This window comes from Carcharodon carcharias, chromosome 13 (genome assembly GCF_017639515.1).
Source record: "Carcharodon carcharias isolate sCarCar2 chromosome 13, sCarCar2.pri, whole genome shotgun sequence".
Lineage (NCBI taxonomy): Eukaryota > Metazoa > Chordata > Chondrichthyes > Lamniformes > Lamnidae > Carcharodon > Carcharodon carcharias.
Window position 1 is genome coordinate 29,479,709 of NC_054479.1, and position 17,226 is coordinate 29,496,934.

General features: G+C 47.2%; 1 protein-coding gene across 2 annotated transcripts in view; it reads left to right on the plus strand.

Annotated features, from left to right (window-relative positions):
* Positions 1-17,226, plus strand: part of LOC121285788 (E3 ubiquitin-protein ligase DTX1-like) — a 262,190-nt gene that overhangs the window by 211,114 nt on the left and 33,850 nt on the right. For both annotated transcript variants that reach the window (XM_041202601.1, XM_041202600.1), the window contains exon 5: positions 14,750-14,811. In XM_041202601.1, coding sequence (XP_041058535.1) covers positions 14,750-14,811 — 62 coding nt within the window. The remainder of the gene's footprint in view (positions 1-14,749; positions 14,812-17,226) is intronic.

Sequence of the window (17,226 nt, forward strand, 5' to 3'; positions counted from 1 at the left end):
CTGACCTTTCACTTCTCCTCTGGAGCCTATACTTTCACTCCCCCTCTGGAGCCTGCATTTTCACTCCCCCTCTGGAGCCTGCACTTTCACTCCCCCTCTGGAGCCTGGACTTTCACTCCCCTTCTGGAGCCTGGACTTTCACTCCCCCTCTGGAGCCTGGACTTTCATTTCAAATCTGGAGCCTGGACTTTCACTTCCCCTCTCGGGCCTGCAATTTTACTTCCCCTGTTGCATCTGCACTTTCACTTCCTCCCTGGCACGTGCACTTTCATTTCTGCTCTGGCGCCTGTATTTTCACTTCCCCTCTGGAGCCTGGACTTTCACTCCCCCTCTGGAGCCTGGACTTTCACTCCCACTCTGGAGCCTGGACTTTCACTCCCCCTCTGGAGCCTGCACTTTCATTTCAAATCTGGAGCCTGGACTTTCACTTCCCCTCTCGGGCCTGCAATTTTACTTCCCCTGTTGCATCTGCACTTTCACTTCCTCCCTGGCACGTGCACTTTCACTTCCCCTGTGGCATGTGCACTTTCACTTCCCCTCTGGAGCTTGCACTTTCACTTTCCCTCTAGCACCTGCACTTTCAGTTCCCCTCTGGCACCTGCACTTTCAGTTCCCCTCTGGCACCTGCACTTTCACTTCCCCTTTGGAGCCAGCATTTTCACTTCCCCTCTGCAGCCTGAAGTTTCACTTCGCCTCTGGAGCCTGCACTTTCACTTCCCCTCTGGAGTCTGCACTTTCGTTTCCCCTCTGGAGTCTGCACTTTCATTTCCCCTCTGGAGCCTGCACTTTCACTTCCCCTCTGGCACCTGCACTTTCACTTCCCCTCTGCAGCCTGAAGTTTCACTTCACCTCTGGAGCCTGCACTTTCACTTCCCCTCTGGAGTCTGCACTTTCATTTCCCCTCTGGAGTCTGCACTTTCATTTCCCCTCTGGAGTCTGCACTTTCATTTCCCCTCTGGAGTCTGCACTTTCATTTCCCCTCTGGCACCTGCATTTTCACTTCCCCTCTGGAGTCTGCACTTTCACTCCCCCTCTGGAGCCTGCACTTTCACTTCTCCTCTGGCACCTGTATTTTCACTTCCCCTCTGGAGCCTGAACTTTAATTTCCCCTCTGGAGCCTGCACTTTCACTTCCCCTCTGGAACCTGCACATTCATTTCCCCTCTGGAGCCTGGACATTCATTTCCCTTCTGGCACCTGCACTTTCACTTCCCATTTGGAATCTGCACTTTCACTTCCCCTTTGGAATCTGCACTTTCACTTCCCCTCTGGAGCCTGCACTTTCACTTCCCCTCTGGAGCCTGCACTTTCACTTCCCCTTTGGAATCTGCACTTTCACTTCCCCTCTGGAGCCTGCACTTTCACTTCCCCTCTGGAGCCTGCACTGTCACTTCCCATTTGGAATCTGCACTTTCACTTCCCATTTGGAACCTGCACTTTCACTTCCCCTCTGGAGCCTGGACTTTCACTTCCCCTTTGGAATCTGCACTTTCACTTCCCATTTGGAGCCTGCACTTTCACTTCCCCTCTATCACCTGCACTGTCACTTCCCCTCAGGAGCCTGCACTTTCACTTCCCCTCTGGAGCCTGCACTTTCACTTCCCCTCTGGAACCTGCACATTCATTTCCCCTCTGGAGCCTGGACATTCATTTCCCTTCTGGCACCTGCACTTTCACTTCCCCTTTGGAATCTGCACTTTCACTTCCCCTCTGGAGCCTGCACTTTCACTTCCCCTCTGGAGCCTGCACTTTCACTTCCCCTTTGGAATCTGCACTTTCACTTCCCCTCTGGAGCCTGCACTTTCACTTCCCCTTTGGAATCTGCACTTTCACTTCCCATTTGGAATCTGCACTTTCACTTCCCATTTGGAATCTGCACTTTCACTTCCCATTTGGAATCTGCACTTTCACTTCCCCTCTGGAGCCTGGACTTTCACTTCCCCTTTGGAATCTGCACTTTCACTTCCCCTTTGGAGCCTGGACTTTCACTTCCCCTCTATCACCTGCACTGTCACTTCCCCTCAGGAGCCTGCACTTTCACTCCCCCTCTGGAGCCTGCACTTTCACTTCCCCTCTGGAGCCTGCACTTTCACTTCCCCTCTGGAGCCTGCACTTTCACTTCCCCTCTGGAGCCTGAACTTTAATTTCGCCTCTGGAGCCTGCACTTTCACTTCCCCTCTGGAACCTGCACATTCATTTCCCCTCTGGAGCCTGGACATTCATTTCCCTTCTGGCACCTGCACTTTCACTTCCCATTTGGAATCTGCACTTTCACTTCCCCTTTGGAATCTGCACTTTCACTTCCCCTCTGGAGCCTGCACTTTCACTTCCCCTTTGGAATCTGCACTTTCACTTCCCCTCTGGCACCTGCACTGTCATTTCCCCTCTGGAGCCTGCACTTTCACTTCCCCTCTGGCACCTGCACTGTCACTTCCCCTCTGGAACCTGCACTTTCACTTCCCCTCTGGAGCCTGGACTTTCACTTCCCCTTTGGAATCAGCACTTTCACTTCCCCTCTGGAGCCTGCACTTTCACTTCCCCTCTGGAGCCTGCACTTTCACTTCCCCTCTGGAGCCTGCACTTTCACTTCCCCTCTGGAGCCTGAACTTTAATTTCGCCTCTGGAGCCTGCACTTTCACTTCCCCTCTGGAACCTGCACATTCATTTCCCCTCTGGAGCCTGGACATTCATTTCCCTTCTGGCACCTGCACTTTCACTTCCCATTTGGAATCTGCACTTTCACTTCCCCTTTGGAATCTGCACTTTCACTTCCCATTTGGAATCTGCACTTTCACTTCCCCTCTGGAGTCTGCACTTTCACTTCCCCTTTGGAATCTGCACTTTCACTTCCCCTCTGGCACCTGCACTGTCATTTCCCCTCTGGAGCCTGCACTTTCACTTCCCCTCTGGAGCCTGCACTTTCACTTCCCCTCTGGAGCCTGCACTTTCACTTCCCCTCTGGAGCCTGCACTTTCACTTCCCCTCTGGCACCTGCACTGTCACTTCCCCTCTGGAACCTGCACTTTCACTTCCCCTCTGGAGCCTGGACTTTGACTTCCCCTCTGGAGCCTGGACTTTCACTTCCCCTTTGGAATCTGCACTTTCACTTCCCCTTTGGAGCCTGGACTTTCACTTCCCCTCTATCACCTGCACTGTCACTTCCCCTCAGGAGCCTGCACTTTCACTTCCCCTCTGGAGCCTGCACTTTCACTTCCCCTCTGGAGCCTGCACTTTCACTTCCCCTCTGGAGCCTGAACTTTCACTTCCCCTCTGGCACCCGCACTTTCAGTTCCCCTCTGGAGCCTGCACTGTCACTTCCCCTCTGGAGCCTGCACTTTCACTTCCCCTCTGGAGCCTGCACTTTCACTTCCCCTTTGGAGCCTGCACTTTCACGTCCCCTCTGGAGCCTGCATTTTAACTTCCCCTCTGGAGCCTGCACTTTCACTTTCCCTCTGGAGCCTGCACTTTCACTTCCCCTCTGGAGCCTGCACTTTCACTTCCCCTCTGGAGCCTGCATTTTAACTTCCCCTCTGGAGCCTGCACTTTCACTCTCCATCTGGAGCCTGCACTGTCACTTCCCATCTGGAGCCTGGACTTTCACTCCCCCTCTAGAGTCTGCACTTTCACTTCTCCTCTGGCACCTGTATTTTCACTTACCCTCTGGAGCCTGCACTTTCACTCCCCCTCTGGAGCCTGCACTTTCACTCCCCCTCTGGAGCCTGCACTTTCATTTCCCATCTGGAGCCTGGACTTTCACTCCCCCTCTGGAGCCTGCACTTTCACTTCCCCTCTGGAGCCTGGACTTTCACTTCCCCTCTGGAGCCTGGACTTTCACTTCCCCTCTGGAGCCTGGACTTTCACTTCCCCTCTGGAGCCTGCACTTTCACTTCCCATTTGGAGCCAGCACTTTCACATCCCCTCTGGAGCCTGACCTTTCACTTCTCCTCTGGAGCCTACACTTTCACTCCCCCTCTGGAGCCTGCACTTTCACTCCCCCTCTGGAGCCTACACTTTCACTCCCCCTCTGGAGCCTGCACTTTCACTCCCCCTCTGGAGCCTGGACTTTCACTCCCCCTCTGGAGCCTGCACTTTCATTTCAAATCTGGAGCCTGAACTTTCACTTCCCCTCTGGAGCCTGCACTTTCACTTCCCCTCTGGAGCCTGCACTTTCACTTCCCATTTGGAACCAGCACTTTCACATCCCCTCTGGAGCCTGACCTTTCACTTCTCCTCTGGAGCCTATACTTTCACTCCCCCTCTGGAGCCTGCACTTTCACTCCCCCTCTGGAGCCTGGACTTTCACTCCCCTTCTGGAGCCTGCACTTTCATTTCAAATCTGGAGCCTGGTCTTTCACTTCCCCTCTCGGGCCTGCAATTTTACTTCCCCTGTTGCATCTGCACTTTCACTTCCTCCCTGGCACGTGCACTTTCATTTCTCCTCTGGCGCCTGTATTTTCACTTCCCCTCTGGAGCCTGCACTTTCACTTCCCCTCTGGAGCCTGCACTTTCACTTCCCATTTGGAGCCAGCACTTTCACATCCCCTCTGGAGCCTGACCTTTCACTTCTCCTCTGGAGCCTACACTTTCACTCCCCCTCTGGAGCCTGCACTTTCACTCCCCCTCTGGAGCCTACACTTTCACTCCCCCTCTGGAGCCTGGACTTTCACTCCCCCTCTGGAGCCTGCACTTTCATTTCAAATCTGGAGCCTGGACTTTCACTTCCCCTGGAGCCTGCTCTTTCACTTCCCCTCTGGAGCCTGGACTTTCACTTCCCCTGGAGCCCGCTCTTTCACTTCCCCTCTGGAGCCTGCACTTTCATTTCAAATCTGGAGCCTGGACTTTCACTCCCCCTCTGGAGCCTGGACTTTCACTCCCCCTCTGGAGCCTGCACTTTCATTTCAAATCTGGAGCCTGCACTTTCACTTCCCCTCTGGAGCCTGGACTTTCACTTCCCCTCTGGAGCCTGCACTTTCACTTCCCATTTGGAGCCAGCACTTTCACATCCCCTCTGGAGCCTGACCTTTCACTTCTCCTCTGGAGCCTATACTTTCACTCCCCCTCTGGAGCCTGCACTTTCACTTCCCCTCTGGAGCCTGCACTTTCACTCCCCCTCTGGAGCCTGCACTTTCACTCCCCCTCTGGAGCCTGCACTTTCACTCCCCTTCTGGAGCCTGGACTTTCACTCCCCCTCTGGAGCCTGGACTTTCATTTCAAATCTGGAGCCTGGACTTTCACTTCCCCTCTCGGGCCTGCAATTTTACTTCCCCTGTTGCATCTGCACTTTCACTTCCTCCCTGGCACGTGCACTTTCATTTCTCCTCTGGCGCCTGTATTTTCACTTCCCCTCTGGAGCCTGGACTTTCACTCCCCCTCTGGAGCCTGGACTTTCACTCCCACTCTGGAGCCTGGACTTTCACTCCCCCTCTGGAGCCTGCACTTTCATTTCAAATCTGGAGCCTGGACTTTCACTTCCCCTCTCGGGCCTGCAATTTTACTTCCCCTGTTGCATCTGCACTTTCACTTCCTCCCTGGCACGTGCACTTTCACTTCCCCTGTGGCACGTGCACTTTCACTTCCCCTCTGGAGCTTGCACTTTCACTTTCCCTCTAGCACCTGCACTTTCAGTTCCCCTCTGGCACCTGCACTTTCAGTTCCCCTCTGGCACCTGCACTTTCACTTCCCCTTTGGAGCCAGCATTTTCACTTCCCCTCTGCAGCCTGAAGTTTCACTTCGCCTCTGGAGCCTGCACTTTCACTTCCCCTCTGGAGTCTGCACTTTCGTTTCCCCTCTGGAGTCTGCACTTTCATTTCCCCTCTGGAGCCTGCACTTTCACTTCCCCTCTGGCACCTGCACTTTCATTTCCCCTCTGCAGCCTGAAGTTTCACTTCACCTCTGGAGCCTGCACTTTCACTTCCCCTCTGGAGTCTGCACTTTCATTTCCCCTCTGGCACCTGCATTTTCACTTCCCCTCTGGAGTCTGCACTTTCACTCCCCCTCTGGAGCCTGCATTTTCACTTCCCCTCTGGACCCTGCACTTTCATTTCCCCTCTGGCACCTTCACTTTCACTTCCCCTCTGGCACCTGCACTTTCACTTCCCCTTTGGAGCCTGCATTTTCACTTCCCCTCTGGAGCGTACACTTTCACTCCCGCTCTGGAGTCTGCACTTTCAATTCCCCTCTGGAGTCTGCACTTTCACTTTCCCTCTGGAGTCTGCACTTTCACTTCCCTCTGGAGCCTACACTTTCATTCCCCCTCTGGAGCCTGCACTTTCACTCCCCCTCTGGAGCCTGCACTTTCACTCCCCCTCTGGAGCCTGCACTTTCACTTCCCCTTTGGAGCCTGCACTTTCACTTCCCCTCTGGAACCTGTTCTTTCATGTTCGCATGATTTTGCCTTTACTTTGCAACTTCAGGATTTTATTCACTGCAATTGTGTACCATTCCTGGTAAATTAACAGTTGGGAGTTTGAGTTATGTATAAGTCCCACACATTTGAAGTATACAAATTCATATTGCAATGACATATGAAATTCAGCTTGATTTTGTTTTCCCTAATTTTTATTGATACAGCGACACTTTAAATCGACGCTCTGCCTGCCTGATGGAATTGGCCTTTCAGGAATGTGGTGTGATTATCAAGTTACTCTGAGTGATGTCCTGTTCTCCCAGTGCTATTAAAGCCTGAATTCTGAAAAATGTATTAACTTAGTGCTAATGAGTGCAAAATTGTTATGAAGCCTCCCTTGGGGTCCTAAAGGAATTAAAAGGCTCTACTATGTCAGGTTGCTACACAGGATCTCTGTGTTAGCCTTGACCATTTCAACTGCCTTTTATTAAATTAGAGTTTAAAATAGAAACGAAACCTTTTTCAATCTGCTAAATGTTAAGTATTCAATGTATCCTTGTTCATTGCCAATAATTTGCATGATTCTGAATTCTGCGACTGAATTATCCAGTTCTTCCTGTTTAATTCCAAATGATCACAATGATTTATACAACAGGAGAAAAGGGTGCTGATTGGTTGGCCAGTTGACTCTTATTGGCCAAGATGTTGTCATGGAGAAAGCAACAGGGAACTATAGGCCAGAATTTTTAGCTCGTTGGGCGGTACATGCCTGACCCGAACCAGCATAAAATGACGCGCGATGACAGAATCACATGAGGGGACATGTTTTTTAATACCTTAAAATTCTTTAGTTTTTTAATATATATATATATATATATCTTCATCGCCCAGAGGCAGCTCTACGCCTCAGGGAGCTTTTCCTGTGTGCACCTGTACTAAGCGCTGCAGCACGCGTTTCATGCTGGGCGGGCCTTAATTGACCCAGCAGCACGAAATCGTGGTCGGTCCCCGATTGCGGGCAACGGTCGGCTTACTGACTGCTCCTGCCTGCCCCCTCTGAGCCCACCCGACGAGGGCAAAATCCTGGCCACAGTCTCCCCAAGCTCCCGGGTCATTCAGTATATCCTATATCCTACAGTTTGCCGTTTTTAGCTGTAATGCTGCTAGATGCTTTGCCATTGTTCACTGTTGAAATTAATCCATGAATCAAGGCAAATTGGGTGCAACAGCCAAGGAATACTGATAGAAACTTAAATGAGCAAGCACTGAACACCTTCAAGGATAGAGGGGAGGAAAGAATATTGGTAAGGGGAAAACCTTGGGCAAAATTAGATAAAGTACATAAAAGCATGATAATTCTGCAGGTTTAATTGCTGAGCCTAGAACTGTCACATTCTAAACATAGGGATTGTCAGCCTGCTGAACACCGTCAATAACTTCATCAAATGTAGTCTAGAACATGGGCCAGGATTTCCCAATTGGCGAGCGGGGGAATGGGGCTCGCTCGCCGACATGTAAAATGATGTCGAAGGACGTGGGGCAGAACTCCCGACGTCACCGCGCCTCATTTCAATTTTCAGGTCAGCGGGGGCTCAGCCGAATTGCTGTGCGCCCGCCAACCTGTCAATGGCCAATTGAGGCCATTGACAAAGTAGTTAAAGTAATTAATGGCCCTGCCCGTCCAGTGTTAAGGTTGGCGGGCAGACCAGGAGTCCTGGCGGGCATTGGAAAAAACATGAAACCTCATCCATCGGCGGGATGTGGTTTCGTGTAGGATTTTAAAAATTTAATAAAGTGTAACTGAAAGTGATGGACATGTCCCATGAGGTGTCACATGAGTTGGGGACATGTCAGGGAATTTTTTTTTTCTGTTTTTAACATTTTTTTTATTGTGGAGCCAATCTCCCTGAGGCAGCACTTAGCCTCAGGGAGATGAGTGCGCTCTTTCACGCGCATGCACGAAACAGCGCACTCCCGGCTGAGGGAATCCTCCCCCTGCCCGCACAGGGAGCGCATAGTGCTTCCTTTGCGGATGTCATGCAGGGTGGGCCTTAATTTGCCCACCCACATAAATTGGTGGCGTGCCACCCGCCCGCTCCTGAACTACCCCCCCCCCACAATGGGCGGAAAATTCTGCCCATGGATCTTTTATAACTCCCAGCCCTACATCCTCCTTCACTAATCAGGTCTCTGTATTAGAAGGAGAATGTCTTTAAAAAAAATACCAGTGTTAAGACTACAAAGAAGCTGGCTCACACTAACAGATCCTTTGATTGTTTTCATCAGAAAAATAATTGGGGCAGTGTATAGGAAAATAGAGAGAAGCAACCATGGTACATTTTTGGAGTCACCGATAAGACCCTTGTTGCATTTCACTGGTAAACACTTTTCAATATTCTATGTGCAATATCCATGTACCCAGGAGGCTGACATCTGAGAAATGTAAGCTCCACTTAGTAACAAGCAAATGGATTTAAGCAATGTATAGAATTAAATCCGCAGCTTGTTCATTACAGTAATGGTTCCCTGAGGGGGTGCTGGAAAATCCCCAAACCTTCAGTAATACATTCTCTTTGCATTGATGACAATTAGCAGCACACACACTGGAGACAGTGGTGCATACGCTGCTCTTTCCTTCCCAACTCCTTGCTCTTCATTGATCAGTGGACCTGTTTTTCAGTTTTTCTCCCTGTGGTGTTAACTTGTAGTTCCTTGTGGGTTATGAAGTCATTGCTGACAGAGCCCATTTACTGTTTTAACTAACAGTCTTGCCCATTTTAGGTTGCTTAAGTGTTTCTACTTTGAGAACTTCCATCATGTGCTGGTGTTTGGATTGTGCCCCATTTTACATTTACATTAAGGTGTTGTCCACACTTTATCAGTACAACAAGGAAATAAGTGACTTTTGTTATGATCCTTGGCCAGGCCCCCACATTGTTGGTGAGATCCCCTTAGGGATCAATAATGTTTTGTTTAAAGTAGACAAAGTTTGCAATTTAAGACTGTCGCTCATTGAAGAAAGCCACAAGATTCCACGAGTTTCAAACAAACAAAAATAAACATTAGAATACAAGGTCAAGAAAGATAAAACAATTCAAAATATCTATCTTATACTCTAACATTCAGGGTATGTATGAGATACATGTGAATTAGCAGACAAACTGTAGTTGAACACCCCACATTACAGTATAAAGGACTGATGCAACCAAAACAGATTCCATGGATTTCTCAACAGCCCACCCAGACATTAGTCACAATGTGAGTCAACCAATCTCACTGAAACTCTGTCCTCTCATAAGGGGTTTCCAGTCTTTACCTTTAAGGATCTAATCTTGCAATTCTCTCCAAAAGTCGCTCCAACTTAGACGGCTTCGACAAGGGTTACAATCTGGCCTTCCGAAATTACATTCCCTTGGATTCCTGAGTACAATCGAGCATCAGCTTACAAGCACAATTTCAGTTCTTCGGCCATGTCAAGCAGAACACCACTGCTCCACAGGGGTGCCTTTTCCCAACGGCTTGCAGCATGGAGTCACCAATGTTCGGCTGCCTTCTCAGATCTTCAGGGCATCTCTTGAGCCCTCTTCAACTACAGGGACTCTCCTGAGCCCACCTCAGTTTAAGCCTGCAGCCCTTTTCTCTAATTAGACCCTGTCTCTCTGCTCCTCTCTGTCTCTTAACTGGGACCTCTCCCTGTCGCCCTCCCTTGTCCCTCCCTCTGGGACAGCTCTTCTCCCTTTTCCCTCTCCTCGGGACACTTCTTTACTATGGCGCACTGCACCCAGTTGCCTGACCCAGGTTTTTACGCCTTTTTCTTCTATGCGCAGGAACGTAGGGCCTGCCCTTGGCCTGAAGAATGCAAAGATGTCAAAATGCGCCTGTGCAACCTGCTCCCGGCCTGCACTTGTGCAAGAGGTCCGAGGTCCATAGGTAGATGAAGTTCCCAACCTCTGCACTCAACTATAGGTTACGTAATACCTTGAACATGTTTAAAATTGTGGTTTCATTTTCTGCCTCCCCTAATGTCCGGAAGACTACATATTCAGGCCAGAAGTGCAAAAATCATGCTGTTGACTTGTACAGACAGAGTGTTCAGCTTAAGCGTAACCAATAGCACTCAGTGACACATTTATGGTCACTCGTAGTAAGAGCGATGTCTTTTGAAGAAGCCAGAAAAATCTGCAAAGGTATTCCTGCTTCCTTTGGAAACTGTAGCATTCCCTCATTTCTGGTATGGTGTTCCTGCTAAATTTGGGATTACCTTTGATGACAGCAATGTAATATACAGGGAGCATAACTCAGGTTCTCTTCCCCGCAAACTATCAGCAAAATACCCTTGATTTTATTCCAACATTTAAGAGTTAGATCTAAATTACTGAAGCTTGGGATTTTTACATTTCACTTCTATGTTAGATGATTACTAACTCATGAATCATCTGGCACATGTGCTGTTGACTGAACTACTCTAGTTATCAGGGATTAATAGACAATTTGGCTTCTCATCAAGACTCTTCTGTACTTGGTTTTTAAGCAAACAATAATTACTTTCAGCTCAATATTATTAATGAATGATAATTACACACCAATTCGTCATTCATTATTTCTACAAGAGTGTAACTATTTGTCTACTATCTTTTTTTTCTAGTTTGTTAATGTCACCAGTGAGATTTGAGCCACAATTTGCTATAAAAATAACTCAGATGAATGGCGCACGCACAAATATGCATAAATGACATAGCAAGTTTGTGCGAAGGGCAGATGCGAGGTTAAACATGGATATCAAAAATTTGCTTTCCCATTATGCCACCTCACAATTATTTTTGTAAAAACAGAATTTCACTGCTGGCCTCACCATTGAAATTCACCGAACATCGTGAAGTTGCTGTATCTGCTTGATAAATACAAACTAAACTCAGGACAGAAAGTTGAGCCTTGTCTATTCCAGCCTAAGTACACTTTTAAAGTATGTGGTAAATGTTAATTACTATTAATTAACCTCTCTGGCACTGAAAATTAAGGACTACATGGGTGGAGTTTCATTCCCCAGGTTTTAATTGTTGGAGATTTTAAAAATGTAAAATTTTCTTTTATTTCATTTTTCTTTCTGCCCTTTTTCTTCCCTATTGATTTAGTATTTCTTCCTCTCTCTGCAGTGCTTTATGTGTAGCTGATTTGGCATTGAATTCACCCACTGTAATTTTCAGCCCTGACCCTGTTAATTTCTCTATCCTTCAGTCTGTGATTGGTTAAGGAGATACACGGTTGCTTGCCCTGTTTTCACTCAGATCCTAGATACCGGGTTTTTTTCTCTGTGCCACTATCACTTGCACTTTCAGCAACTTATCAAGCAAAAAATTAAAAAATCTAAATGGGCAAGAACACAACAGGCTGATGTTGTTAGATGCCCTGCCAAATTACAACTTGCTACTTGTTAAATAATGCTACACCATCCTTTATAGCAATGTCAAGTGTTTCCAAATTTGTTATTGGGATACGCACAATGTTGGCCAGGCTGCATTTATTGCTCAACTTAAGTTGCCCTTCCTTTTCCTTAAACTGCTCTTATCTCTGTGGTATTAGGTAGGGATATCCAGGATTTTGACCCAGCAATGATGAAGTGATATGTCCCAAATTAAAACGGTGTGTGAAGTGGAGCAAGATGTGAGTGATGATGTTCCCATGACAGGAGCACTTGTCCTTCTCAGTGGTAGAGGTCACAGACTGAGAGGTAAATTTAGTATAAGATTAGTGAGTTACAATCGTGCATCCTAAGGATCATACATACTCTAGCCACAGTGGTGGTACTTGAAGGGGTGGATATTGATTTCAGTGGCAGGGCCACCAAACTGCTCTTTCCTGGATAGTGTCAAGCTTCTTCAATAGTGCTGTGGCTGCTCCATCCAGGCAAGTGGGGAGTAGTCAGTTGTACACTCTTAGAGAGGATTTGAGACCATGATAAGTCATTCATCACAGTGTTCCCACCCTGTGCCCTGCTTTGTTAGCCACGCCGTCAACATGGCGGATCTAGTTAAGCTTCTGGTTATTGATGGCCCCAGGAGATTGAATGTCAGAAACTGTATGATAGTGGGGGTGTTGAAGGACAGAAGGGAGACAGTTAGGCTTTTCTTTGTTGGTCATGGTCATCGCCTAGCATATATGTACTGCAAATATTAGCTACAGCTTGTCAACCCAAGCTAGGTTCTGCTATATGCAGGCACAGACTGCTTCTTCTATGGAGGAATTGTAAAATCATCAACTCAACACCTGATTTTATGACAGAGGGAAGGTTATTGATGAAGCAGTTGAAGGTGCTTGGGCCAAGGACACTCTCCTGAGGAGCACTCGCAGCAATGTCCAGGGGCTGCAATGATTGACCTCTGACAACCATGACCATCTTCCTGTGAGTCAGGTTTGATTCCAGTCATTGGAGGGTATTCTATAGACCCTCATTGTTCTGGCCTTTGCCAGGGCTCCTTGAGTGTTGCCTTGATATTTCAGTGGAGATGCAAGAACATGAACATCTATGATATTGCAGGGAAGAGGGGAGAGAACAACTTTCAAATGTTTTAACTGAAATGTAAAACCCAGAGAGTTAATTTGATTTTGGAGTTTAGTGTAGAAGGCCCAATATTTGTTCAATCAGCTGGTAAGTCCCTCTTTAAATTTTCATTATCACTGATTTAAATGCACAAAAAAAGTCATGAAAGGTTGTTTAACGAGGGTTGTGTAGAGGTGCCAAGCTGATAATGCAAGGGTTCCAATCTTGACCAAAGTCAGTATTACCCCACCCCAAGTGTCCCCAGGCTCTCCAGCCCTTGAATTGAGTATATAAACAGTGATCAACTGTTAGCAGCATGCGGACTGAATTACATCACTAAGTTGTTGGGTTGCTCGTGACAAATTGAGTTCCTTGCTCACCCATGGATTTACACTTTAGTGCTCATGTACCTCCTTCATTGCAGGCTGCAGCTGTAGAGGACGCCACTTTCCATTTTCCCATTTTATTTTACCACTTTAACCTGGGTAACCCATTGGGCATCACATTTCATTTCACACTAGCAGCAAGAGGGAATGGGGTGGGGGGAAGGGAGTAGTATAGTCAGAGAATTTTCCTAGTAACGTAGCTGGAACACACAGTGCTCGTAGGATTCAAGGCAGCCGGTGAAGCAGAAACCAAGATGCAGAGCTTTTCTATATTGAGAGAGTTTAATGGCTTTGTTCAGTCTCACAGCCCCGGTGTCCCAGCTGTCCCCTTTTTATATGTGCTCCAAGTACTTAATTAAACAATGCCTTTCGCCTATCTATCCTAACAATATAATTAACATGCTATTAACAACCAGCGTTGTGACCAGCTTACTCTGAGCAATTAGACAATGGAGTCTTTGCATCAAAAGAGACAGCCAAGATCACAGTTAAATGTCTCATTCCAGGGACCCTCACCGTAGAATCATAGAATGAAACAGCACATAAAGAGGCCATTTGGCACATAATTCCTGTGCCAACTCCTTGAATGTGCTGCTTAATATATGTCTCTGACTACTTCTCTGATCTTTCCCATAGCCCTACAGACCTTCCCCTTCAAAGTTATTATCCAATTCCCTTTTGAAAGTGGTTATTGAATCTGCTTCCATCAGCCTTTTAGACAGTACATTCCAGATCATAACAACTGGCTGTATAAAAATGATTTGATTTTATCAATTACTTTAAAGCTCCATGCTCCCTTAGCACCGTGCCTTGTAACCCAAGAACATGAGGGAAGAGAGAAAGTCCCAATAATGAGTTTGGTTTAAAGAACCAAGTTTTTATAGCATTGTTCCAGAAACAAATAGTCTCTTAAATAATGCCACATAAAATTCGTAGTCAATGGTGCATTTCTGCTTCCTCCTTGAACCCTGTCTTTTTGTTAGAAGTCTTCCTTCTATCAATTACAGTCTACAGCATTTAGACTGTAGAGCAATGATATTGAGTTTTCACAATGGCCAAGGATTGGGAAAAACTACGAGGTAGAGACCAAAAGAAAAGGCTTATTTTCCAAAATGTATTCTTACCATCGGGAAACAAACAAGTGCTGCTAGAGAATTTGAGATGATGGAAAAGACTGTCAAATTCTTTGAAGTGTGAACCTATATTCATTGGATCCTGCAATCATTACCGACCATAAACAAAGTTATTGTATGAAAAGACACCCGCAGTACTTAACAGGCCATGTCAGTCCTGTGCAAAGTATTTTAGGCTACCAACCTTTTGTTATCATTCTTGTGTGAGAGATGCTGCCTTTGCAGAATTCTGCTAATAAAGTAGACTGACCTATATACTTCAGCTGAACTGCTGGAATAAGGGATTTCCTTTCCCTTTCCTGGTGTCAGAGCTAATAAAGGATGTGTGATCTCTTTCTCTCTAACAGGAAAATCTCCAGAGGACGTGGTGCGACGATACATGCAGAAGGTCAAGAATCCGCCAGATGAGGTGAGGGTTACCTATCAAACTATCCCTCAGTCAGAGCGCTACAGAAAGACCAGAAGGTGATAGGTGGCTGTGACAATTCACTTCACCCTACTGTGTGTCATTATTTCCATCTACAAGGCAGGAACAAAAGCTGTGCTCATTTGGCTGCACTACTTGAAGCAAATACTACTGAGATTTTATTTTGTCCTTACTTCAAACTGTGTGTGTGTGTGTGTGTGTGTCTGTGTGTGTGTCTGGGTGTGTGTGTGTGTTTGTTTGTTTGTTTATTGCCAGGCCAAAATATCCCTGTTTGTAATCTGCTTTTCTCATTATGTTTTTCATTGATTCATCATGTGTTCTGGAACATCTTTGTGTCATAATTTCTCGATGGTCATTGTCTCTGATTCTGAATTGTCTTTGTCTGTGATGATTTTCCAAACTGTCTCTGTAAAGGACTGGAATAGACTGCATTTCTAAAGTGTGTTTTCTTCCAAACTAATAATAAAGATTTTATTTGTTGATGAAACTCGATAATCCCAACCTTCTAATCCTATTGGGTGTTTGTGCCAAAAGAGAGCAAGATTTGCATTTCTATAGAGCCTTTCACAGCCTCAAGGTGCTACAAAGTGCTTCTTAGCCAATAAGGTGTATTCCAGTGTTGCAGGGAAACAATTTGGCAGAAGCTGCCTCTGAGCCTGTGGCTTGTTAAAAATAACATATATCTTTTTAATTAATTCTCATGCTCAAAGCCATAGGGTGGCCACACCTTGGATTTACACCTTCATCAAGGCAATGTAAAAAAATTAGCAACTTCCTTGAGCGGGATCTTGTGTAGGTGCCGGGGTCTCAGCCGCCGGCTAGAGAGCTAGCGGAGGCCCTGCGTTGCCTCTTTTCGCAAAGGCCTGCCACATGTTGTTCCACTCAGCCAATTGACAGGCTGGTAGTGGGCCTTCCTCCAGGATCAAGGACCCACCTGCCAAGAGCTGCCGGTCACTCAGAGGCTGGTAGCTCTATTGGATGGCAGCGCGCGCTGAGGTGGCGGTGGCTGCCACCGGTTCAACACCCACCCAAGGCCCAAGATCATTGCTAGATCCCTAGCAACAGGTCAGTGATGACAACAGTGGGGTCACGGGGTGGGGCTCGTGGGGTGGGTTTCAGGGGTGTGTGTGGGGCGGGGCAGGAGGGTCAGCAGCAAGGGTTCTCAGCTGTCATCCCTTCCCGATGATGGGTCTCTCCATCATGCGTTGAGTGCTTTTGAAAAAAACGACCCATCCCCTGGAAGCCTGCAAGCATCTCCGTATGGATTTGTTTGTCATGCTCCCCACGTGGGTTAATACCAGCAATGGCGGAATGAGGCCCTTAAGTGGGCATTACTTGCCCATTTAAGGGCCTCAATTGCCAGCAGGGTGAGAAGGCCATCCACGAGCCTTCCCGTCACAGACTTAATTGAGTTGGAGGCGGGAAGGCCGCAGGGCCGCTGCCCACCACCCTTCTGCTTGATTAAATGCCCCCTCACTGCCACCAAAAAAGCCATGGGGGTAGGCCCAAGATTCCACCCCTCACCTTCAATACACAGACCTTCTTCTTAAAGCACTTTTGTCATCATTTTATTTGAATCTTGCGGGTTGCCGTAGGGATCAGTAACATTTTACTGTGTTGCATCATGATTAATTTATTAGCAGAGGATTCCAAATGACTGAATCGTTTTGACAACAACTTAAATTTGAGTAGTGCCTTTAACCTAGGAAAACACCCCAATGTGCATCACAGGAGCATTATCAGACAAAAACTGACACCAAGTAAAAGAGATATTAGAAGCGGTGAAAGACGTTGGTTTTAAGAAAGTTCTAAAGGAGGAGAGGTTGGACCGGCTGGAGAAACCATCACCAATAGGGAGGCAAAGGGGTGATGCATGAGTCTTGACGTAGGTTAAGAAAAAAATGGGGAGCAGACTATTGGTTGAACTCAAGCTTACGGAGGGTGGAGTATTCATACCTTCCAAACCCGTGACTACTGCCATCTAGAAGGACAAGGGCAGCAGATACATGAGATCACCACCATCTGGAAGTTCCCCTCCAAGCCACTCACCATCCTGACTTGACTATATATATATATATATATATTGCTGTTCCTTCACTGTCACTGGGTCAAAATCCTGGAACTCCCTCCCTAACAGCACTGTGGGTGTACCTACACCACATGGACTGCAGCAGTTTGAGGAGGCAGCTCACCACCACCTTCCCTAGGGCAATTAGAGATGGGCAATAATAGCCCACATCCCTTGAATGAATAAAAAAAACTTGTCATTTGGGAGCAGGAATTCTTTGTGGCCAGTGATGCAAAATGGGCAATATCGAATCAGCCACCCATTATATTCTGCACCTGATGTTGGAGTCAAAGGAGCTGAATATCAGGTGCTGCTTATAAAGGGCCGTT